Source organism: Nyctereutes procyonoides, unplaced genomic scaffold (genome assembly GCF_905146905.1).
Source record: "Nyctereutes procyonoides isolate TBG_1078 unplaced genomic scaffold, NYPRO_anot_genome, whole genome shotgun sequence".
Taxonomy (NCBI): Eukaryota; Metazoa; Chordata; class Mammalia; order Carnivora; family Canidae; genus Nyctereutes; species Nyctereutes procyonoides.
This window is the reverse complement of record NW_026575141.1, coordinates 5,887,855-5,913,193: the sequence shown is the minus strand read 5'-3', so window position 1 is coordinate 5,913,193 and position 25,339 is coordinate 5,887,855. Positions and strand designations below refer to the sequence as shown.

General features: G+C 48.7%; 2 protein-coding genes across 2 annotated transcripts in view; one reads left to right on the top strand and one right to left on the bottom strand.

Moving 5' to 3' along the window:
• SND1 (staphylococcal nuclease and tudor domain containing 1) overlaps positions 1–25,339 on the top strand; it is a 418,777-nt gene that overhangs the window by 336,010 nt on the left and 57,428 nt on the right. The window lies entirely within an intron of this gene.
• On the bottom strand, positions 19,815–24,486 carry LRRC4 (leucine rich repeat containing 4). The gene is made up of 2 exons (XM_055307417.1): positions 23,601–24,486; positions 19,815–23,427 (listed from the first exon to the last, which is right to left on the bottom strand). Exon 2 carries the CDS (start codon positions 23,325–23,327, stop codon positions 21,375–21,377), a length of 1,953 nt encoding a protein of 650 aa, XP_055163392.1. The 5' UTR covers positions 23,328–23,427; positions 23,601–24,486; the 3' UTR covers positions 19,815–21,374.

The following is a 25,339-nucleotide window of genomic DNA, read 5'->3' as shown; positions in this document are numbered from 1 at the left end:
CCAGCAGGATGATTGTTCTTTTCCCATGGATCATTAATAAACCATCCTGGCCTGCATAGATGGGGCAGGGGAAGTCTCTGACAATTCCATCACCGTCTTCAGCTTTGTTGGACAGGTCTTCCTCCCTTTCAGTCTAAAGCATTCAAAATGGTTGGGAATGAGGAGAGGAAGGGAAAAGAAAAATCTATTTCCATATAACACATGTTTTTATCCTAAGATGGAAAGTGGCCCCCTGCTTTCAGATTCTCTTGGCAGCCAGAGTACAAAGGGTTCAAGGCTTGCCATGATGGGTGGGAAGTGCTAGTGGCTCAGCTCCTAATATTTGCAGCAAACTACAAACCAGGCCTGATTTGGAGACGAGGCAACTAGTACAGCAGATGGCAAACAGTCCTGCCCCACTGGGGCCCAAGATCCGCACCATCTTCTTCCTTCAGCCAAGGCAGCCTCATTCCTGCTATGCCTGAGCACAAAAAGCATTTATGGTTTTTTAGAAACTTCTTTTTTAGGCAAAGATGGAATAAAGCAAAGCAAATATAATATGGGAAACTCAATGTAGTTAGAAATATTTTCCTGTCAAACAGCTTAAAATAGAGCTTTTTCTTTGTTGGTTAGAAGAATTTAGAATCTACATTTCTCCATAGAGCATTGAGTGCAAAAATTAAAAATGGATTATAAATAGAAATAAACATGACCCATTCAGTTTCCAAGGACTTGAGTCGTAGCCTTCATAATACTGAATTAGATCCTTTGAGAGCTGTCAGGGCTCTAGAGGTTACACAGTCCAATCAAAGCAGTTCACAGTAGTTGAGAAACTGAGGCATGAGGAAGGTAGTCCTCGGGACACTCACTGTCATGCACAGGAAAGCTAACGTCTGCACATTACTGTTGTATTGATCTTACCTGCACCCTCACCTGCCTCCCAGACAGCCACCTGTTCATCCACTGGCAGTACAGATAAGTAGGAGAAGACTGAGAGTGTCATATAAGATGGAGTGGGGTGTTTGTGATAGAGGTGGACAGAAGAGGTGAACACATGCATTCTCCAAATTGTATTATTTTAGTAAGAAAAGGACATAGGGCTAAGTCAGAGGAGGAAGTCATCCGTGGCCTCAGCATTCTGTAAAGAAGACTCTTAACTAGACAGGGTTGCAGAGAGAATGCACACAGGATAAGAAGGCATGCCAGAGAGGGAGGAGTACAGGTGTCTTACAAGCCTGGAATTTTCCATTTGCTTTTCCTGATTAGTGATCATAGAAAAGCTGTTATCTTTTCATGCCAAAAACTAAGCTTCAGAAATGCCCAAAAGAAACAACCAAGGAATACTAAACTGTTTTAAATTGAGGGGCTTTCTTTTTTCTTTCGGGGTTGGGGAGAGGCGTACATTGCTTGCCTTTTTATTTTTTATTTTTTTCCCCAAACTGAGAGTTGCAGGGCAGAGGTGAAATTTATTGCCCTCTAACTCCTTAGGCAGGACTTCAGCTCAGGCAGTTTTCTGGTCGCTTTCTGCCAGACCACAGGGTGGACCCCTGGGTATCATCCCTTGCCCCTAGGGCCCTGTGCTCTTGGGGTTGCTCCCTCTATTCTCTCAGAGGAGGCAGATCTGAAAGCTGTAAGCCATGTTAGCAGGCTCTGGGCCTTGCCCCCACCTTGTAGCTGAGGCTGCTTACCCATCTCATTAGTGGTGATGTCTGTGTGTCTTTTAAGGGCTTGTCAGGTGGGGGAGGAACAAATCGCATTTTCCAGCAATTTAATTTTATTAACTCTTAGTCCCCTCTCCCCCCTTTTCCAAAGCACAGCTAAATGGAGCTAAACATACACACAGGGGCTATATTTAGTCTGGATGGTGTGGTAGAGTAAGGAAGACACAAACACAGAGGTTTATCCGCTACCTAGTAAACACAGGGAGGTGTCAGGGCTGGAGAATTCAATAGTAATAATAAGCATTTATAAAGTACAATGACAGCTTTGATACAGGGCATAATTTTCTGGGGATTGCTATTAATTGTGCTTCTGCCTGTGAGCGGCCCCCTAGTGAGGGGCTTGGAACATCACGCAGAGTAAAGCTATATTAAACATCAATTAAAACAGTGTAAAATAGAAACCAAGTAAAATATGCAAAGGTCAGAATGGCTGTGAAGGAGTAGACAAGGCCCTGAGGGGAGAAGAGTTAGGGCCTGGTGAGTCTAGTACACTGGGGCATTCATGCTTCCAGTTGCTCTAAGCTTCTTTGAATTCCTAGGTTTAGTAGGTCTGCTGGAGAGTGAGCAATGGTACCCTCTGGCTTCCCCAAGTTCAGCACTTTCCCAAAGGGTTCTCAGAAACAACTCACTATGACCAGCAAGGAATGTAAGAAGACAACCAGAGTCTACAGACCACACTGTCCAATAGGACTTCTCTGCAGTGATGGAAATGTTCTTTATCTGCATTATCCAGTACAGTAGCCACTAGCCACATATGGAAATTGAGCGCTTGAAATGTAGTTAGTGCAACTGAGGCACAGAATGTTTACTAAAATTTTAATAGCCACATGTGGCTAGTGGCTACCATATTGGACAACACAGGACTCTAGACAGTCTTTGCCCATGATAAACACCCCGGAAACATTGTTTTTGCATTGTACTCTTCTTCCTGAACCAATCTGCACCTTCCCATATACTTCTGAATGTTTAATGTTTTGGAGTTTTTTTGTTTGTTCGTTCGTTTGTTTGTTTGTTTAAACCAATCATCCCATGCTCTTAACTTAAGCTTCCAGATTCTTTCATAAGGGTTATATACAATGTCAAGAAATGAGAAGGATCAGTGCCTGCATCCAACCAGGCAGCTATTTGTCCTTGCCCCTTTTTCTCCTGGTATCCGCCAGTCAAGTGTTTCCCACTCCCCCAAGCAGAAATGAAGGGAATGGCTCTGGATCTCTGGCTAAATGAATTATCACCCATCTGTGGTGCTGTTCCCACAGAACATCTGATTCAGTTGTGAGTCTGATCCTTGAATTCTGCAGAACCAGGGGATTATAAAATTCCCAGGTCATCCAGGGAATTCTCACCTGACATTCTTTGGTCCCTTAAACTGAAAATACCTTTTCTAGTAGCTCTTTATTTTTTTTTTTTTTTAAACTTTGGCTGTGCCTAGAGCCTTTATTCTTTTTTTTTTTAATTTTTTTATTTATTTATGATAGCTACAGAGAGAGAGAGAGAGAGAGAGAGAGGCAGAGACACAGGCAGAGGGAGAAGCAGGCTCCATGCACCGGGAGCCTGACGTGGGATTCGATCCCGGGTCTCCAGGACCGCTCCCTGGGCCAAAGGCAGGCACCAAACCACTGCGCCACCCAGGGATCCCCTCTAGTAGCTCTTTAAACGCTTGTAGAATGGATCCGTTCATTGGGATGACACAGTAAAGTAGATGAAGCACTGTACTTGTAATAAAAAATCCCATGTGTAAGTCCTGCCTGTCTCGTCTATTTACTAAATCTGTGGCCTTGACAAAAAAATCATTTAACCTCCCTAAGGTTTCATCTTCCCACATAAAAATGAATGTGCTAGATTAAATGACCTCTAGGACTGAGAGGACGTAGAAAAGAGATCCTAGAGAAAGAAACCCTAGTTACTATAAAGTCGTATACCTCCCTCAGTTTCTCCCTTCAGATGTCAGGCCTGCATTTCAAGCAGGCTTTCCTCCTTGACTTTCCTGACTCTGCCAGGATGCCTCACCTGTGTCTAGTTAGCACTGACTCAAACTTGGAAGTTGTCTGGCAGCACAGACACACCCTGAGGTAGACTGGGTAGCATTATCTCGTCTGGTTATTATCACACTCATGTGAACCTCAAGGTTCCCCAGTTACTTTGATGCATCCTCAGAGGTAGCATTTTGATCCATCATGGAAAGAAGGCAAGAGGTTTCTTGGCTTGGACACTGGGTCCATAAAGCAAAAGAGGGGCTTGGGAGTTACCTCTGTGTGCCAATCATGTTGGCTGGCTGGTTGTCTGCCAACCCCTCCACCCAGCAGTCACTGGTTACTGCTCCAGGGATTGTCCCCAGCCGCCCAGAGCCCCTGTGGAGCTGCCAACTCTGCACAGCTCACAGAGGGCCCTGTAACATCTCTAATTGAAGAGCTGGTAAGCGGACGCCCTCGGTAGAGGTATTTTTAGCTGCAGTGATACAGCCTCATCTTTTCTGCTGGATGTTTTGTTTAGTTATTTTTTAAATAAAATAAATAGTTAAAATTGAAGACTGTGGTCCCAAGCCCTAGTGCCAAGGCCTAAGAAATTTTGGCACACCCCTTCACCAAAGGCCTAATTAATCCTAAGACCAGGTGCTGAAGCTCTGAGTTTGCCAGAATATTAGGCCAGAGAGACAGCATGTACAGAAAGGGAGAAGGGCTAGAAATAGAGAGGAGGCATAATGCAGGCTGGCCTGGTGTGAGGTGCTAAGGGCCCTCTGAGCAGCCTTGGCAGCTGGGAACAACTCTTTCCAGGCCTCTCAGACCTTTGATGCATCTAGAGGATCAAGTGAGCAGGCCTCAGCTCCTTGCATTATATAGTAGATCCCATTCTGTATCTTGCTGACTCAATTCTTTAGTTTTCCTTCTCTTCCCGCCACCCCCAGAGAGTGGGTGTTGGGTCAGGGGGAAAGAGATAACCTTAAGTAGGCTCCACTCCCACATGGAGCCCAACTCCAGGCTCAGTCTCACAACCCTGATATCATGACCTGAGCTGAAATCAAAAGTGTCCACCATATAACCAACTGAGCCACCCAGGCTTCCCTTATTTCCTTCTTTTTGTCCTGTTCTGTGACATGCCACCTTTTCCTTAGCTTTTTTATTGTGTACCATGTGATCAGGGGTAAAGGCACATTCTTGGAGCTCACATTAGGGCCTATAGCAGGATTCTGGGTTGATGAGGCAGAGGTTCTCAACCTCGGCCGTACACTAGAATCATGGAGTGTGGGAGCTTCAGGAAAGACGCTCGTACCTGGGCCTTCCTTCCAAGATTCTGTCTTCATTAGGCCCCAGCTTTTTATTTTAAGTTCCCCAGGCATATTAGGTGATACCAAGGAATTGTTTGTTGATTTTGTTCGATGTGATAATGGCATTTTGATCATGTAAGAAAATGGCTGTGTTTTTTAGAGATGCATTCTGAAGTATGGAAAGGTGAGGTGACATCATGTCTCAGATATGCTTTAATATATATCAGCAAAGAAAGGGGGATAGATGAAGCAGATCTGTTCTGATAATTACTGGATCTGGATGGTTGGTATATTCTCTAGTTCTAGTGTTTCAAATTTTTCAAATCAAAGTTTTTTTTAGTAATAAAAAAATGTTAAAAAAAAAACCACTTAGAATCTCTCCAGGTGATTCTAACGTTTAGCTAAGATTGAGAACCAGTGGTTTAGAAGACTGAATTTGGGGCATCCCCGGTGGTGCAGCAGTTTAGCACCACCTGCAGCCCAGGGTGTGATCCTGGGGACCCGGGATCGAGTCCCACATCAGGCTCCCTGCATGGAGCCTGCTTCTCCCTCTGCCTGTGTCTCTGCCTCTTTCTCTCTCTCTCTCTCTCTCTCTCTCTCTCTCTCTCTCTGTGTGTGTGTGTGTGTGTGTGTGTGTTGCTCATGAATAAATAAATAAAATCTTGAAAAAAAATAGAAGACTAAATTTGGATCCCCACACCCTAGGTCAGCTCTGACTTGGCACTTTGGATAACCTAAGAGTGACCTTTCAGGATAAGTTCCCATCAGTAATCTGGACCCTCAGTTCTTGAGGAGGTGAAGAACAGCATAGGCACCTAGAATCAGAATTCAGAGTGGACAGACGCACATAGACAGCTTTGTCTGTTCTATTGAGAGACGTCAGTATCACCCAGCCCCAAGGGCTGTTGTACTTTGTGGTTTACCTGCCTTGTCACTTGCCAGCACTCCTGCATACTGACCGGAGAACCTTTCTTGCCACACCAGGGAAATAAAAGACCACTGCAGTGTGCTGCATGCACGGGAAGGCGCTGATTTCTGTAGTGTTCAGCACTTTATCTAGTGGGATTTAGCTGAAGCTAGGGTGGGGGGCAAGGGCACTGAAATTGTACCTCCCTGTCCTTCCCGGGAGTCTGCATGCTCTCAGTTCTGAGTGCAAGTGTATGAGGGCTCTTTTGTGTCCTTAGCACCAGTCCCAACTCCCAAGCAGTATTTTGCTCGGGCTGCTCAACAGGTGGGATAAACAGAAGCTTGCTGCAGCCCAACTAAATGGTGCTCTGGAGCTTTGGCTGGAAGTTTCCAGGCCACATTTAAATATCACAGCCTGGTTTAAGACCCTGACTTAACACCCACCTCTCCATTCTTGAGCAGGCTGCTGGCTCTCCTTTTTTCTAGGGGCTTTGTGATGTAGATCTATTAACAAGTTGGTGTGGTTGTGAAGGGAAGTGGAGAGAAAGCTATAGACTGCCCACGGTCACTCGGTCACTCGACCAGCCCAGAGCTTTGCTACCAATAGTATTTACCGAGTGCACGGGTGCCCTTCTCCCCACTCCCTTGGGAAGACTTGGGAATGGTCCTTTCAGCAAATGCCAACTTGAGAAAGGTGCAGAAGTTTCCCTCTGCACCTCTGTAGGAGGGCCCAGAGCATCTGACTTTCCCCAGGGTCCAGTCACTATTGGTCCTACCACTCTCCAGTGCCTACACCCAGAATTCAAAAGGACAGTTTCTTCCTCTGCCTGCTCATAAGAACTTTCAGCCTCAGAGTCACTAGAGTCACTAAAATTTAAAACTCCAAGCCATATGGCCTTCATTGGGCTGTTTGGATGGGAGGAGGCAGAAGCTTTCACTGACTGTCTTTTGCTCCCTAATACATATCTCCCCTGTTGTCACCCTTAGGCTGTTCATTGTATTGTTTCCCCACTGTAGGAACTCCTTAAGGGCAAGAATCAGGTCTTTCATCTCCATTGTTCCCAGCACCTGGCACAGTGCCAGTCACTGTACTGGCTCTAAGTAAACATATAGATGAGTAAGTGAACCAAAGGAGGGTTATGGCAGGGAAAGCCACTAGGCTAAGGGTCAGAAACCTAGCATTTTAAAGAGTAGTTTCTCATTCATTTGGGCTTATGAACTGAACTGTGTGGTAATCTTGAGCCCTGCCTGAGTTAACTTACAGAGCAGCCTATGTGTTTGGGAGGGTTTCTGACTGGTAATGGCTAGAGAGAAGCATGCTATTTGGTTCTCTTTCCGCTTTCCTTTGGAATAAATGGACATGTTTATAGGAGGGTTTCCCTTTGTTTTTCCAGGGTAGTCAGTTGATACTTGGCCAGCTCTCTCACAGGTTCCTCCTCCAGAACCTCAGGGAAACCTCAGGGGCACTAGCTCAGCTACAGCAAAACTATGTACAAGAAGTGCTTCTGTGGTTGGTGACAGGACTGTCCTGCCTCAGAAACCAGTGTGACCACTGAGAATTTCCCTGCTCCCTCTAGACTCAAGAGCAGAGGTTCTAATCCTGGGCCTGCCCTTGAATCACCCAGCTAATATTTTTTAAATATCAAAATCCTGTCACCATCGCCCTTATAGATGCCTCTGTATTTGATCTAGAGTCTGGACGTTTTGCTCAGTGCTGGCAATGTATACTTAGGACTGAGAATCATTGTCTCCAAGAGTCTTCACTAGAAGGAGCTATAATAGCACTTGAACATCTGCTGGCCTTGCCCTCCCCCCACCCTAGAAGGTGGAAGAGAAGAGCATGTGTTTGCCTCTTCAGCACACCCCACATCTCCTTCCTCAGCTAGTTCTCAGATACCATTCCCAGACCGTGCAGAACTGTCTTTGCAATTTAAGATGAATATTTCTTTTACGACTTTAGCTCAAATAATGCTTGCCCACTGGCTCCCAAATATCACATCCCATCCTTTGGTAGCAGAAGAGTCTGCCTCGGCAATGAGAAGCAAGGCCAGACACCAGTTGAAATCCCAGACAGCTTCCTACCCTCCTTCCATATCTTGTCAGATATTTCAAGCTTTAAGTCCTTATTCGTGCTCTGCCTACTTGGCTGGCTGTTCTTGCACTTGAGCGGCTTGTTTGCCTGGACAGGTCCAAGCTGTCTGAGCCATCAGCAGCTGCACCTCCTCCCTCGCGCCTTCTGTCTGGGCCAACCTTGATTCACAGTAGTGCAGATGGCCCCAGCCTCACCAGCAATGTCTGCCACTCCCATCCCTCTCCTGCCCTGCTTTCCCCCAGATGAAGGGGCTGGGCCAGGCTTTGCCTGCAGATCAGCCTAAGACTAATAGGAAGACCACTCTTGTTAGCTCATGCTCTGGCATACTAACCTAGGAAACATGATAAAAATTTTATCTGAAACACATAGGACAAAGGTACAGGAGGATCTGATGCCTACATCAGAGGTCATCTATTTTTGCAAATATGCTTAGTTCCACCCACCCTGCTTCCTAAATATTATTGGGAGCTGAGAGAGCAGGTGCCAGAAATCATCTTTTCTGCTCTGCCTACCCTCTCCTCCCTCAGATGCAGACTTGACAGCTTCTCCTGGCACCATCCCTCAGCCCCTCCGTCTAGTTCAGGGTGCTGAAAGGTACTGTGCTGTAATACACTGTTGTAATCAGTTCATTTCCCTTCTCTCTGTCCCTCTCCAAGGAAAATGAAGTGACAGGTAACAAATGCTAGAGGGGGTCATGGGTGACCTTGTATATGAGAAAGATGTGCTGCAGTAGCCTGAGGGCCTCACTCTGCCTCTCCCTGTGGTAGCTCACTGCTGAGCTGAGGACAAGACACTGGAATCAGGGTGTCCCATCTAGCAGGCTCTCTCTGACACAGACCTACAGCCATGCCCTCCAGCCACAGCCAGCTGCAGGGAGGAAGTACTGTGGTAGCAGTCTGTCCACTTTTTGGATGGGGCATCCAGAGCAAATGCACCAGCTCATTTGGGTCATCTGTAAACCTGCAGCTTTGGAATGCCTTTGGTTCAGCAGTATTAATAATCACATGATTCATCCTGAGGCTTACTCAGCTGTACACATATGATTTCTCTATGGAGAAAACTGTCCCAGTCCTAGGCTGCTTAAACAAGAACATAAGCCCCCCAGCCAACCATTTTTATAGGGAATATCAGGACTGAGATATATTAGCCCCTGTAGTGTTTTCTTTAGGATAAAGATATTTTTAATACTTAATAATGATAAAATATGTCCGTTGGTGCCCAACAACCAGTAACATACTGACTAAAGGAGACAGCGACTACCTGAAGAGTTACCTGCTTTTGTCTCCATAGTTCGAGGCCAGGCATTTGGTGAGTGCTGTTTGTCCTCATGAGCATGGGGCCATGTGGGTGGAATGGAATTAAGGGACCTTATTCCACTCCAGATGCCATGGCTCCTACAACCTGAGGATGGGGGTCTCCTCTCTTCTGTCCCACTTGGCAGGTAAGGAAGGAAAGATCCTTAGGCATAGCCCAGTATCTTTTTGTTTCTCTGAAGCCACATAATCTAGATCACCAAGCTGGTCAATTTCTTGTTCTTCACAACTGGCCCTGCCCTCCTAGGCTTCCTTCTCTGTGTGTGTGTGTTTAAATCTTATTTATTCATTCATGAAAGACAGAGGTGTGTGGGGCGCAGAGACACAGGCAGAGGGAGAAGCAGGCTCCATGCAGGGAGCCTGACGCTGGACTCGATCCCCAGTCTCCAGGATCACGCCCTGGGCCGAAGGCGGTGCTAAACCGCTGACCCACCCGGGCTGCCCCCTAGGCTTCCTTCTAACATTATATGTTGTACTCTCTTCCTGCTGCAGTTGTTGCTTACCCTCTTAATAGGATACATACTCTTTTGGGTCCATTGTTTTCTCCTTTGACCACATTTTAATGACTGCCTGCTTTTGGTTTTTGATCCACAAATTCTAGTCAAAACTGCTGGGCTGAGTGACTCATGGCACAGTCCAGGTCCTTGAGTTGGGTCCCAAGGAACCCAAATTGACAGGATTTGCCTTAACTCTTAGAGTAACCATCAGATTTGTAGCCAGATACATTGCCAACCGTATCCCCAATTACTTGAAGGAGAATGGCCCTTGAGCTGCTTGGCCCAGGTCATGCTCTCCAAAGGGGCTTGCTGCCTTCCCCACCTTGCAAGTTGCTGAAGAGATTGGGATAAGAAGGTCCTGCCCTGCATTGTCTGCCCTCTCTACTCACTGTGGCACCGCTTGCCCATAACTCTGCCAGAGTTCCCAGAGCTGCCTGCACTGCTCACATTGCCTGGGGGTCTGCTCCATGCCAGGATGCCCTGACCTGAAAGGGTGCAGAAGGATAATTCCTTCTGTCGTCACTGTACAGGGCTGCGTGCAGAAGGGTGCAGAAGGATAACTCCTTCTGTCGTCACTGTACAGGGCTGCGTCTCAGGCTCCACATGCTGCACTAAAGTTTTAGATATGAGAGGTGGCTCTATTCTCTCAGGGGATAAATGGGGAAAGGATTCCCCCCGCTGACATTTCCAGGGTCTTAATTCCAAATGGACAAACCCATTACCAGGCTCCTGCTCTACACACCACACCTGATTCCATCTCAGGCCTTTTTGTACCAGCAGAGGGAAGCCCTCAGTCCAGCAGCAACAGTAGCAAGCACTATTCGGGAGCAAAGTCTTTAGCCTTGTAGTATTTTGTAAACTGAAGTAGTGAGACCTTAACTTCCACAACAGAAACGAAATGGAATGACCTTGTGGGGTGACATGTACAGCCCAGCCGGCATTTATTTGAGTTGTTGATTTACACATATTAAATGGTTTTCATCACTACTGAACTTCCTTGCCTCTGTGTGATGGTCAGGTTCTTTTGTGTGGGGTTTTTTTTTTTGTTGTTGTTGTTTTTTGATGGTAAGGTTCTATATCAACCATGGCATTCATGCAGGGATCGGGGAGAGAGAGCTTGGCTCCTTTACTTTGGCACCTGAAAATGGTTCTCCATGCTGCACAGAGTTGCCAGTGGGGAACTGCTGAAGTAGCACTCTGGAGAATCACTAGGGAGACCCCTCTGTCTCCTGCCAAGCTAAACAAACCCTGCCCATGCACCACTCTGAATCACATTTCTCTGCAGCTTCATTCCTCCTTCCCGAGCTCAGCACACGGCGCCGCCTTACGGGAAAGTCCTGGGTGTCAGCAAGAGAAGCATTTGAGGAGAGATGAACTGATGTAGGAAGGGGGAGTGCTGCTTGGTCATCTTTTAAGCAGAAAGGAAAAGGTCATCAGAGCCGTATGGGGCCTGAGTTAGATTATTGTTAACTCTGCCTTGCTGCAGCAAAGGGTCCATCTCAGTAGGGCCAGCGCTGGGCACTGCCAACCCCATCCAGCTGCTGACAGCCCAAGCACAAAGAAACGCATGCTCTGTGTACACAAATGGGTCTGCATATCAGCGTGAGCCCATTTTTAGCCCTTGCCCAGAAAGGGCAGCCCATGACATAGTAATTTAATTAAATTTGCCTCCCTCCATGGCCCACATGTTTGAAGATGTTTGGGGGGAGGGGATGAATCTGGCTGAGGAACATTACCCTGCCGCTCTGGCACTGCCCCAGAGCCGAGCCACAGTACCATAAAGGGTCTCACCATCCTGAATCCGGCCCAGGGCATCTGTCTGCACTGCAGGCTCTCTGGCGGGGCTGCCTGCTGGCACATCTGGCAGAGGCAGCCTCTGGAAGCATTCCGTCTCTATCACAAGAAAGCCACCAGGGGCAAAATAAGGGCTCCTTGCCCCCTACTCAAGACCTGCTGGCAGCAGCCTCATGAAAAACTAGAGCCACAACATTAGCTTTCCCCATTGATTTCAGTGTATAGGAAGGGAGGGGGCAGAATGGGAGGACCCCACCCCTTCAACCGACACCATAGCCTCAGTAATAGCTATCACCCCAATTTCTGTGTTGGCCCACATCCCTGTACTTCTAGAAAAGATCCATATTTAGGGACTCGAGGTTGATTCAGTAAACTTATCACCATGTTTTACTTCTCAAATGCTCAGTTTTTGTCCATTGTGTCCAAGCTCAATTCACAACCACAGTCCACACTCCAGAGCCCTCCCTCTTCCTTTCAGCCCACCAGTGCTTGTCTCACATTGAGACCATCACTCCTCAGAGGTACCTAAGCTGTCACTTTCTCGTCTCCTCTCTCTTGTCAGAGTGCCTGCCATTTCATCTTCTCACTAACCTTAGCCTCCCACCCAGCCTTTTCTATCCTAGGTCAGCAGTACCGTGGCCACTGGAGAAGTGCACACTTTCCTGTTACCCTTGCTCCCCACCAAGAGCATATCCTCCTGGTTGGCTAATCTCTCCTGCATAATGATAGCAGCACCTCCGAGAGAAAGGGAATTTCTCTGGCACAGTTTGTCTCAACACCAGCAGAACACAGGCTTTTGCTTAGGAGTGGGAATCATTAGAGTCAAGCCATTATTGAAGGGGACCAGTCTCTAGGGGAGCTAGCAGAAATTACCACTCCTAATAGATGAAAACTCATTTGCTTGAAGCCCCCGCCCTCTTCTTTATTTCCTGCATTCTCCCCCCTCCCTGCTCTTCCCAGCTTTGAAGTCAAAAAGAGAGGTAATGCTATCGCTATCCCATCCAAGATTGCAAATTTCTGCTAAATTAACTTGGTTAAAAGATCCTTGGTTGATAGCAGCTGTTCTTTTAGAATGTTTCTATTGGGACTTGGCTTGAAACCATCATGAAAGGACAGATTCTAATTAAATGTATGTGATAAAATTATAGCCAGGACCACTCCATTTCCCAAGAGAGGATTTATTGACATGGCTGGGAAGAGGAGACATTTACTAGCTTCCCAGACCAGGTTTCAAAGAAGGCCCCCGAGTCAACCTGAGCTGTCTGAGCCTTCCCTGCAAGGGTCCCCTTGTTTACGTAGTACCAGGGAAGGCAAGAGAAGTGGAAGCAGGACTCCAGACTTCTCTGCTTCCCCAGTGGTCATCTTGACCTTGAACAGACCTCTAACCTGATTTAGCTTCTGTATGCCTTCCCTGCACAAGAGGAGTACATGTTCTTTATCTTACAGTTCTTTGCTCTTGTAGGGGAAGGTTGGGGGGTGGCATAAGCAACAAATGCTCCTTTTAATTTATTACCTGTTTGGGCTGCCATCAGAATTCACCTGCCTTGGAACATGTCTGGTTGAAGAGAAAGGAAGAGTTGCCTGATTTCTCAGCTCCAGCTATTTGAACAATGTCATGAGTAGGCACCATGTCAGAGAATCAAGCCCAGATAAGGTACTGGTGTGAAAGGCTTTCCCCTTTTCTCCCTAGAGGCCAACTGTAAGGGACTGTACCAAATTGCAAACTCCAGCAGGCACTAATCATTTTGTAGTTTCTGTAAATAGCCCCCCTGGATTTGTCAGTCACTGTGGTCCTACTGGTGTTCCGTAGTAGTGCTGAGTTGGGAACCCAAAGACCAGAGATCTGATCTCTGTATCATCAGCTGTGTGATACCTGAGCAAGTCACATCTCCCTGGCCTTCATTTTTCTCATAAATAGAAAAAGTTTTCTAAATTAACTTGGAGATTCCCTTCTCTGTCTCCACATCTCTGAATTTTGAAGCTATAAATCATCATTCTATCTTAAGTGTCTTGCCATCCTGAGGTTGGCTAGCCTTGATTACACACCCGTGATGTGAAGGTGCCCTCAGCTGGCATGATACCATTGGTCAGAGCAGATGTGGACTTAAAACAGGAATGTGGCAGAGGGTGCTAAGGAAAGGGAAAGCTACCCTGCAGGCACAGCAGGCTGAAACAAGAACACTGGGATAGGCCAGTTCCTTATGCTTCTTGTTTTTATACTTCTCTGTGGCTTCAGAACCTTATTCTGACATACACGCACACAGTACACCGAGTAGGTGCAATCATTTACCTCATCAGAATAACAAAGTGAAATGCAAATGTGCTTTGAGATATCTCAGTCTTGCCAGATATCTCCCAGCCCCCCCTTCCCATTTCTAATTAAAAGATTGTCTTCTCTTTTCCTGATTCCTTTGGCAGTCTCTTCCTTTGCCCTCCCTCCTTACTCCAGACTCTCCCAATTCATCCCCTTAAAGAGATGAATTGGAAGAATATGCTGTCATGTCAGAAGGAAGCCATTGTCAATTCACACAGGCAAAGCTAATAGGATAAAGTATTATCCGACTTCCTTTAAGTCCAGAAATTAAGTCTTCTAGCAATGGTAATAGATTAGAACTTGTAACCACTGCAGCTGGTAGGCTGCAGAAACAATCTGTTAGTATCTGAGGCCTCAGCTCCATCCCTGGACCTGTGCTGGGCCTTTTGTGAGGGACACACTGAGCATTCCTACAAACACTGCTGTGCTATCAGGGCAGGGACCTGCCTCTGTGGAGAGCTGCCTGGAACTCATTCAATTCACCTACAGGGCGGAATCTGAGTGGGACAAGCTGTCTAAATGGTCTTAATGAATCTGGTTGAGTAGGTAGGTAAAGGGAAGAAGCCAGGGCCACGCAGACTCTAGGAAGTAGCCGGAGGCCAGGAAACCAACCTTTGCCTAGAGACCGGTTAGTGTATAAAAGCCCTTCTCCGTCATCCTTGCTGACTCATTGAGCAGGTAGAGTGACTTATCCAGTGACTAAATCAGCACCAGTGCAGATATAGGGAAACCAGAGGTGAGACCTTAAAGGAACTTGAAAAGACTACAGATGAAGGACTTGCTTTGGAAGAGGAAACCGCATGAGAACTGTTGGAAGAAAGAGTCACCAGTCTTCTAGAATGGAAGGATCTTGCAAAAATGTCCTAGGTCCTATCATGACAGATGATTGTACTCAGATGGGGATTATGGAGGGAAACAACCTAATATAAGAAATTGGAGGATGCTGCTTATTAATGGGGTTATAAGGAGGTGCATGGGTATTAAAGAAACAAGTGGATCAAGGACTGTTCCTTTGGTATATAGTAATCAAAACTTTAGTAATTGATCTAGTATTGTTCGTAGGTGCACAGAATGACCATGAAAGTACCTAAATCCTACTTCACTCCATCTCATCCCTACACCTGGCATTAGAGCAGCCTTTCATCTCAGTGCTTCCCGCTGGAGGGTCAAAAGTTTTAGTGGGATAAGGTAGGGAAGACACCATCCTCTCAAATGATAACACTGTTTGAAAGAGAGCTTCTCCCAGGGATATCCCCTACAGGCCTCAGCCTAATCTCTGTGACCTACTGCCAGCATCCATGTGCACTGAAAGTCATCACCATTTTTATGGGAAAACACAATTTATATAATATCCTCCCTCTGGAGTAATATTCCTTTTGTGGATAAATAGTGACTTGCACCACCCTCTTCTGTCCCCCTGTGACTTTGCCCTAATAGAAATGAAGGATCAGATTCAGAGCAGACCTCTGAGTGAGCTGGTCAGGGTCAGGATTAGATTACAGTCCTAAAGACTGGGTTGCTTCCCCCAAGCAGTGGACAGCCTGCGGGATAGAGAACAGGACTGTTGTGGGTAGCTGATTTGCCCCAAGTACTGACAGAGCTGGCATGTTCTGGAGGATAAAAACCTGTGATCATCCTAAAATCTAATTCTAGCCACTCATTAGGAAATCAAAATGCATTCTCTCTTAGGCTTCTCTTGGAAAGTTGATCTCCCTGCTTTTCTTCACTTCTGTTCTATGTCATGGATTTCATACTAACAGTCCTCCCCCATCCAGGGTCCAGCCAACCTCTTGCTTGCTAGGACAGAGGAATCTCCCTGGCTTCCTCCTTAACTGCATTGCAGACCCTTAGCCTGTGCATCTGCCATGTAGCTCCATTCTGTTCTCACTTGCTCAAATTGTACTTTTTCTTCCACCTGTATCTTCTCCAAGCCCTCTGATTCTGTCTTAAGGCCCTGATAGCTCCTCTCTGTGCTGCCTTCTCCTTCCTAGGGCCTCACCCTTCCCCCCGCCCTTCTTAAGGCACCCCGACAGAGAAACAAGGAGAGGTGGAGAAGACTGTAGGAAGTTTGTGTACTCTCAGTAAAGGACCGAGCTTTCCAATATAAATGTTTCCTGGCCCAGCCCTCAGCTTGTGCATCATATCAACAGTAGCACCTTTCCTTTCTTCTGGCTTACCTCAGGGGAAGGTAATCTGATCCTGGACTAAAAATGGTGCCTTGGGCCAGCTAGAGAGTTGAATTAGGCAACAGAGCACAAGGCATTGCCTTCCTGGGGACAAAAGTACAACTCCTCTTTTTCACTGGGTCTGGGCTTATATAGATAGTGCTGTCCCACTGTCCCAGACTTCTCGATAAGCATCCTTCCTCTCTGGAACAGCTCAGTAGGCATATTCTCTCTTTGGGCACAGATGAGGTTCTAGAATAGAGGTAGTGACTGTGACTGAGGAAGGCTGGTCAGTTGGTCTGTATCCTTATGTTTATCATCAAATAACTATCAGCAATACAGAATTACTGTATGATGTCAGTTACCATTCTAGGTGTGATTTTATTTATATAATTTCAATTCTCACAACAACCTATGAGGTGGTGCAGTACAGATACTACTATATCCATTTTACATATGAATAAACTGAGTATTTGTCCCAAGTCACACAGGTAGTAAGCGATGGAGCTGAGATTCAACCCAAAAAGACCAGATCCAAAGTCTGTACTTGAAAGCACTGTGCTGTGTTGCTTTGTAAATATGTATGTTTCACTGATCTGGTTCCTGAAGCATTTATTCCTGTTCCAAGAAACAATTTTTCATTTTAATTTATTTTTTTATTTTTTTTTTATAAATTTTTTTTTAAGTTTTATTTACTCATGAAAGAGAGAGAGAGACATGGGCCGAGGGAGAAGCAGGCTCCATATAGGTAGGGAGCCCGATGCGGGACTCCATCCCGGAACTCCAAGATCACGCCCTGAGCCAAAGGCAGCCACCACCCAGATGTCCCACTTCATTTTAATTTAAAACAAAGATGAAAACAACCTTAATCTACAGCCCAAACCATTTTCACCCCCTCAGGTGTAAAGGGTATTTTCTGAATGATAGAGACCAGGAGAGGTGCTTTTGAGCCAAAAGCTGCCTTTGCAGTTTAGCTGAGGCAGGATTTAGAAATGGCGTGAACAGTGCCTGCATTAGCCGATGGCATGGAGTGCTGAGTGCCAGCAGAGGAGATAAAATCAGACATATGTTTGAATATAAATGTTCTCTCTTCTCTCTCTCTCTCTCTCTTTTTCTTTTCCTCTAATTTTAATCCCCTGCTGCTTTGTTGCAGTAAAATGTTGGGGCCTTAATTGTGGGCTCTGGCCCTCTCAGGTAGTAGTCTGGGCTAAGGCCCCCTCAGCCCTCTCCTAGTTGATGTCCATCTCCACAGAAGTAAGCCAGAGCTCTTTACTATTAATGGTCATGGATTCTGGACCTCTTCCCCCACCAACAACAGGAATTGTCTTACCAGGGACTCTTTAATACATTGTTCCACCCAGCAAGTTGCTGGCCTCAACATGTTAAACAGCCATGATAAAGCTAATGTCTCTAGGCCTTGAAAGTATCCTGTCTACTCTCCTTCCTTTGATAAAAAGATGCAGCAGAACACTAGAGAGTGATAAAAGGCACTTTTATGGGATTATGGGAATGGCAGCCACAGCATGGCACTTGAAGGACTGGGCTGGGGTAGGTTTAGTGGAGGAGAGGAGTTAAGGAGGTTTAGTGGAGGAGAGGAGTTAAGGAGCCTCCCCCAGTAGTCTCATTGTTGAGCCAAATAAGTAGAAACCATTCCATTATGGAGAACTTAAACTGATCAGTCCTTTAAGACCTCCTCCACTCCTCTACTCTGCAAAGCTTCCAAGGCTGAGGTCTGGGAGAAGGCCAAGCTACCTTTCCCTTTGTGAATACCTGCTTACCTACGTCACCCTTTCTCTGGCAGCTGTCTGCCATTGAACCTCAGAATCAGAAGCTGTTATGTGTAGTCCTTAGTGAGCACACATGGCTCTTGGGCCAGCTGTGTGGGACCCCTGTGGTCAGAACTCTGGTCAGTCCTGGGAGGACAACAGAGCCAGTCCTGAAGGAGCTTGAGCACCACTAAGAAGAGAACACAGCAGTATCTGTAGGAAGGTCCCATTTTCACTGCATTATCGGCCAGGAAAGAACTAGGTTCTTGAAGGCCCAGAAGAGCCTGAGTGAGGAAGGCACATTGACCTGAGAGTCTGGAGATCTGGGTTTCAGTCCCACCTCTAGACTAAATAAATGATCTTTCACGTCCTTTAAAAAATTCTCTAATGAAAATTCTCTAACTGCATATAATCAGCAGTGGTCTTTCCCTCTAATGTGTTGCTCCAGCTACTCCCCTGAAGAGCTACCAACCCATGTCCCATTCTTAAGTAACAAATCCTATAGCTTGGCCGCCAAGCCTGAGGATGAGTCACCAACACGGCATGAAAGGCTGTACTCTCGGTGCTCCTGGGACTCCTCTCTGAAAAGCTGTCCCAGGTGCCTGCTACAAAGGAGGATATACCCAACATTACGGCAGTGGAGCCCTGCCACTCTACAAGCTGCAATACTGCCCAGGTCAAGGAGTGAGCCCAGTGGGGAGAGCAAACTACCCTTGCAGCTCTAAGGCCGCTTACACCCAGGAACCATATTCTCAGTCTCCCCCACCTTCTTTCATCTTCCTTCTGGAAAGCACTTCTCCCTCAGATCCCAAGATGGCAACATGCTCAGCCCCCAGGACACATGCATTTGTCCTTTGGACTCTTCCCCAGGAATGTTTTGAGACCATTTCTATATCCCTCCCCTCAGACCTCTGGTACAGCCACAGACACTTCTTCATTCCAGAGTGACTGTATAATCCCTAACTATCCAAGTAGCTGTCACAAAAGCAGAGGCGTGAGCAAATTGGCCCCACATCCTTTCTTCAGCTGGTCCTGGCCAAGTCCCACCCTTTACTCTGCTGCAGTTTCCTTGTCGTATTGGGGGTAGGCTGGTAAAGGAGAGACAGAGAGAAATATATATTCAGAGCCCAGAAATGTGAGTGGCAGTTTCTAATTGTGCACCATGCGTGCATGCTGCCACACACACTGATACCCAGAAATGACATGTATATGCCCAGGGGATTAAGAATTGGCCCTTTCTTAGCCAGCTGCTGCAAAGTGCTGCCTGCCTTTCTCTCCTTGTTCAGTGCCAGAGAGATCACACCCACTCAGTCCCGATTCCCTGCAGTAGTATAAAAGCGCTGAAGAGACGCAGGGTCCCAGTTCATGCAGCATCCCTGGACATTATCACTGGGGAAGCATCAGGAGACAGATACCCACCACCACCAAGACGCGTTTGGCTATTTGGCTCCCAGAGAACAGAAGGAACAGTGCCTGTGGGAAATTGAAGCCAAACAGCATTGCTGCAGACCTCTTAAATCCAGGTCCCCTAGGGTCCCTGAGTAGAGCCGGTGCTGCCTGACCAGCAGCTTCTGCTGAGGTGGCATTTAACTTCTGGCCTGGTCCCAAGATCTGAGGCTGACCCATTTCCCCTGCTTTTCCAGGGCATCAGGAATTTGGTTCTAGCCCCAACAAAGCCAGGTACCAACACACTTAGCTTATGGAAGGTGCACTAGAATTGGGGTGCTTTTATTTAAGCTAAGGAAAGATTGTTGACAGCTTTAGCATTTTTCACATTGTCTTCCCCTCCGATTTTACCTCTCCCCTCCCCTCCCCTTTTTATCTTTAAATAGAAAAGACTTGGTTGATGCTTGTAAGAACCTATAGGATCTTATTCAATTTAACCCTTTAGGGACATTGAAGTAAAAATTGAACAATATTTATTAAAATACAAAAATACACTTTTCTCACATTACAATCAGTGTTCTTTTGTTGGCATTCCCCACCCCACCCATCCCACCCCTTTCAAATCTGAACCCTTTATTTCTTTTTAAAGCTAAAATAATAAATGAAAGAAGTTACAGCATTAAATGGACCAGAATAACAGAGATCTCTGCCTTCACCACCCACACCCTTCCCTTTCTCCTCCACCTCCTCCTGAGGTAGGCCTGGAAGAGGGAAGCCTTCCCCCCATTCCACTACATTCAACAGGACTCCTTGCAGAACTCACTTCTTGTGTGCATGTGTATCACTTTTGTTTTAACTGTGTATCTCACATCTTTTTTGTGAACCATCCTGTTGAGTCAAGGCTTCATTGTACTTTAAATGAGCCTGTGCCCTTTTACTCTCTCCACCCGTGTTTTGCCCCCACCCCACCGCCACAACCAGTTGACATCAGCTGTAATAATCCCTAATGAATCAGCATTTAGAATAGTCACCAAATCACAAGCATGAGAAAAGCTTCCACTCCCCCAAGCTCCCCAATCCCAGCCTCTCTTCCTTCTCCACCTTAAAACAAACAAAATCTTTATAAAAAGCAAAATCATAAAATGCCATCATTGTCTACAATCATTTGTCAGATACCAGGAACAACAGGTGGACATAGCACAATGCTAATCTCTGGCTTCCTATGAATCCATTCTGTCTACTCCTGCTCTCTTTTCCTGTCCCCCCTCTGCTGCCGCACCCCCTTCAGGGGCCTCCTCCCTCAAGGGAAACCCTGAATAGACACATGCCTTGCAGAGAGTGGGTTAAACCCATCTGCAGGAATCTGGTGCAGTGGGAAAGCATTTGAGAGCTACGCCAGCTCCCTTCCTTCTCTGCTCCCTCCTGAGGTGCACTGTCAGGCGGGTCGCACGCGTGTCCCAGTGCACAAACCAAGGAGACTTGTGCACACAGACAGACGGAAGGACTGAGCCCCTTTAAGGAGTCACTTGAAGTTTAGTGGTTTTCCTGTTTAAAATACATTTACAAGTCTATCTTCCCCTTGGCCTCTGATGAAAAAAAATTATTGCCTTGCAACACTTAGCACAGTACAAATTCTTGGTGCTTTCTTTTTTTTTTTTTTCTTTTTTTTTTTTTTTTTGTATTTTTAAAATAAGAGAAATTTGCAAAGACAGCTCTCAGCTTAAGAAAGGTGTCTCTAGAAATGGGTAGTCCTGTATGCTATGAAGCATCTTCTAAAAAATGACCATCTGCCCCCCACCCCATCCGCACCCTTCAGCAGCCCACACCCTGCCTCTTTAGGGATGTTTGTTGTTTTAGTTCATCTTAGTTTCGACCTTAGATCAGAAATCCCTTCTGGCATCATAGCAAGTTGACTTGTGGCTTCTGCCCCACAACGTTCCCAAGAACCCCACTCCCCCTTTAAATAGAACTTACAAGTTAGAAAATAGTTTTGTTTTAACTTTTTGTTTTTAAATTTTAATATAATCTGTTTCTTTTACCAGCCCATAGATTTAATATATAAGCATATACAAGAAAAAGTCTCTCCCCACTCTGTACAAAAGTTGCTGTCTTGTGTGTGTGTGTGTGTGTGTGTGTGTGCATTCTATTGCATTTTATAAGTTTTTGGGGGGAGGAGGAGTCATATTTGAGTTTCCTGTACCTTGTCCTTGGTATGGGTCTGTATTATATAAGGTTCAGAGATTGTGGTAACTGTGGGGTGCAGAGAGTTCCCCAGGCTGTTTTCTGTCCAGTGGGCCCCATGTGCTGGTTTGTAGGTGTTGTAGTTAATATGGTCATGAATTGTGGGCAGCACTACTGCCCCCTCACCTGATACACCGGATGGAGCTGCTGTTGCTGCTGCAGACGCCGCCGCTGGGATGTCTTCATCCACCTGGATAATCTCAACTGTCCGGGCGGCTGTGACTGTACTCCTCTGCTGGTGCCGCTTCCGAAGTTTATAGAAGACAATCAACATGGCGGCAGCTAGCAGAGTCACTGCCACAAAGCAGCCAATGATGATCTTGGTGGTCTTCATGACTTCATCCAGGCTGGTCTGCATCTTATCATTGGTGTCTGTTGCGGGTACCTGCTTGGGCACACGGGTGGTCTGAATGAGCACCGTGGTAGAGGTGGTATATGCCGGCTGATAACCTGTAGATGTAGTAGGAACAGGCTTGTACTTGCGCGTTGTATCCTCAGGTGAGATCTCGGTGGTCTCCACTGTGACAGTGGTGAAAAAGCTATAGTTGGAGGTGTTGAGCTCGGCCGTGCTCACATTGAGGTAGGCCGAGGCGTTGGAGTTACCCGCCACGTTGGTCACCATGCATGTATATACCCCAGTGTCTGAGAGCAGCACGTGGGAAAAGTTCAAGGTGCCGTCATTGAGGACAGAGATCCTTGGGTGGCGGGAGGCATGGCTGAGCACTGTTCCATTGGGCAGCAGCCACTTCACGGAGGACATAGGGGGAGTCCGACACTTAAGTTCCGCCATTCGACCCTCAGAGATATTGAGGTCTCGAGGTGCATCCATGATGAAGGGGGCAGAGCACTGGAAGGAGGCCTGGTCCACCTCCACCAGGTAGCGGCCACGCATGTGCAGGGGAGCATGACAGCGGCCACAGCAGGTAGAATTGGTGGGGATGTACTCCCGAAGCCACCAGGCTAGCCACAGAATGTCACAATCACAGTTCCAGGGATTGTGGTGTAGGTGCAACTCCACCAGGTACCTCAGTGGGGTGAAGAGATCATGGGGCAAAGAAGAGAGATTATTGTGGGCCAAGTTGAGTTCCACAAGTGAGGCCAGCCCATCAAAAGCATTCCGCTCAATCAGACTAACCTGTGAGTTCATGACCCATAGCTTTTTGAGGGAGCTTAGGCCATGGAAGGAGCCAGGCCTGATCTCAGGGAAGTGGTTCCCTGACATCTCCAGCTCCTCCAGCCCCACCAGGGGGGTGAGATTGGGCATATCTTTAATGTTGCACATGCCCAAGTTCAGGTATTTGAGGTTGAACAGTCCCTCAAAAGCGCCCTCAGAGATATACTCCAGCTTCTTGAGCTCCCCCAAGTCCAGGCGCATGAGGGAGGGCACCCGGTTGAAGGCATAAGAGGGGATGCTTTCTATGGGGTTGTTGCGAAGCCAGAGCTCCCGCAGCTTGGACAGGTACTCAAAGGCCCCGCTGGGAATGACTGTCAACCAGTTGTCGAACAGCTCCAGGGTGTTGAGGCTGGCCAGGCCATTGAAGGCCCCCACCTCGATCTGCCGAATGGAGTTCCTGCCCAGTTGCAGGACCTCCAGGTGGTGGAGGTGGCGGAAGGTGTCGGCCTGGATCATCTGGATATTGTTTTCCATGAGGTTGAGGTACCGGGTGTTGGAGGGGATACCCTGAGGGACCTCGGAGAGGCCCCGGCGGGTGCACACCACCTTGCTGAACTGGTTACTGCACGAGCAAACGGATGGGCAGTTCTGGGGCCCGGCAGAGGCGGCAGCGGCGATGGCTGCACACAGAATCCACACTTGCGCCGTGAGGTAGACGACGGGGAGCAGGACGGCATTCCAGGTGTGGTGCACAGTTACCTGCCACAAGAGCTTCATGGTGTGGCACGTTCATAATTCACCATCGCCTGGGATTTTGGCTCGGAAAGGAGAACCAGCCCTACCCCGGCTTAAATGAGCTAGGAGCTCCTCTTTCCATCTGGAGAAGGAGGTGGGGAGGGGGCGATTAGAGAGACGAGCAGACCGGCGGAAAAAAAACATGCCCAAGGAAAGCGTGGCCAGTGTCTCCAGCCCCCCTCAAGGCAACCCCTCAGAGAGCTGAGACTTTCTCTCCCCCGTGGCAACCATCCCCATCCAGTCGCTGTCACCTACCTCGGAAGGAAGGGATTGGAGTGGTGTCCTTAAGCGTTCTCCACCGGAGCCGGCCACGTCGTTGCCATTCTTACTTCTTAGTTTTAATTAACAAAAGGGGGAAGTCGAGGGGGCGGGGAGGGCAGAGGGGAGGGGAAGGGAGGGGAGGGGAGGGGAGGGGTGGGGGAGACAAAATGGCTTCTAGTAAATCCGGAGCAGGCTACGACGAAGCGGCGGAGTTGAGGCGTTGAGGCGCGCGGGGGAGAGCCAAGGCCCGGCGGGCTATGCAGGTGCATGCCCCCCCCTCAGCCCGAGGAGCGGCGCCACCAGCGCTTCGCTGCTTTGTCCTTGGACCCTGGCACCGGCCCGCACCAGCCACGGGGGAAGCCGCTTCATCGCCGGAGCCTGCCTCCGGTGCCCCCGGCCCGCTCCCGCGGCAGCCACCCGGCGCGGTTGAGGGGGCACCTGAAGCCTCCCAGGCCGTGCTCGCTCGCTCGCCCGCCAGCAGCTGCCGCTGCGCTGCGCTGCCCCCTCGCCGTGTGACGGCGGCTCCCGGCCGGAGGCAGCTGATGCAGTCGTTCGCGCTCGGGGCTGTGAGGGGCTGTGAGAGTTAAGAGGCGGTGTTCGCGGCTCCTTCGCCCTCCCCAGACACACACCCCCTTCTCGCCTCGCCTCTTCTCTTAAGGGTTAAAAAGATCAAAACTGGGCTTAGTTTCCCAATTCGCCGTCTGCTGGCGCGAGGAGCAGCAGTCCGTCCAAGCCCCTTGAGGGTCAGCGGCGTGGAGGCAGCGCGGGGACCAGGTCCGCTGCCCAGGGAAGCGCACGGCGGCCGGGTCGCGCCCGCACCGCAAGGCCCCGTCAAGGAGTCCGGGGGCGGGCGCGGGTCCGGCGGCGGCGGCGGCAGCGGCCACAGCGGCCACAGCCCCTGGTGGCGCGCAACCGCCCGCCGCCGCCCGCGGCAGCCGGGCCCCCGGCGCGCCGCCGGCTCCGGCTTTGTGCTGAGGGAGCGAGTTGCGGGCTTCGGCTCGCGGCGCCTTCAGAGGCTGCGCCGCCTGCGGACTGCTGCAGCGGCCCGAGCACTGGCGGCGGCGGCGGCGGCGGCGGCGGTGGCGGCGGTGTGAGCAGCGGGGGTCGCGGCTGCGGGGAACGCTCCGGAGCTCGAGAACATGGTCCGCGCTTGCTAGCGGCGGCGGCGGCGGCAGCAGCGGCAGCAGCAGCAGCGGAGCCCCTGCGCTCGGCGCCCACCGTCTCCTCCTCGCGCCGGGCTCGCGGTGTTGCAGGCAGCAGCCACGCAGACTGCTCTCTCATCCTTTTGTCCTTCAGTCAGAACGTGAATGTACTGCTGACGCATAGTGTTCTGGGGAGAAGATTAGCGTGATGCAGTGCTCTTATGTATTAACACCGCTCCCCCTCCGCTGCCTGCCCTCGAGGGGTTAACGCCGGCGCTGGAAGGCGCCGCGCAGCCCCGAGCTCGCGCCTCCGTCCGACTCCGTCCCTCCCTCCCTCCCTCCCTCCCTCCCTTCCTTCCTTCCTTCCTCCTTCCTCTCACTCCCCACCCCCCACCCCCCACCCCGGCACTTCCTCCCCGCCCCCTCTAGACGAGGGGAGCGGAGCGGGCGGGCGAGCGGGGCCAGCGAGCCGGAGTGAGCGTCAAGTGAGGGGCCGCGCGCAAGTCGCAGGCGTTCGCAGCTATTTCGGTCCAGCCGAGGGAGCCGCCGGGTGGCTGCTGATAGGCTGGAGCAGCGGGGCTGCTGCGGGAG

What these genes read in the sequence shown, in the direction of transcription:
- LRRC4 (XM_055307417.1), bottom strand. Translation starts at nt 23,327, where the DNA reads ATGAAGCTCTTGTGGCAGGTAACTGTGCACCACACCTGGAATGCCGTC.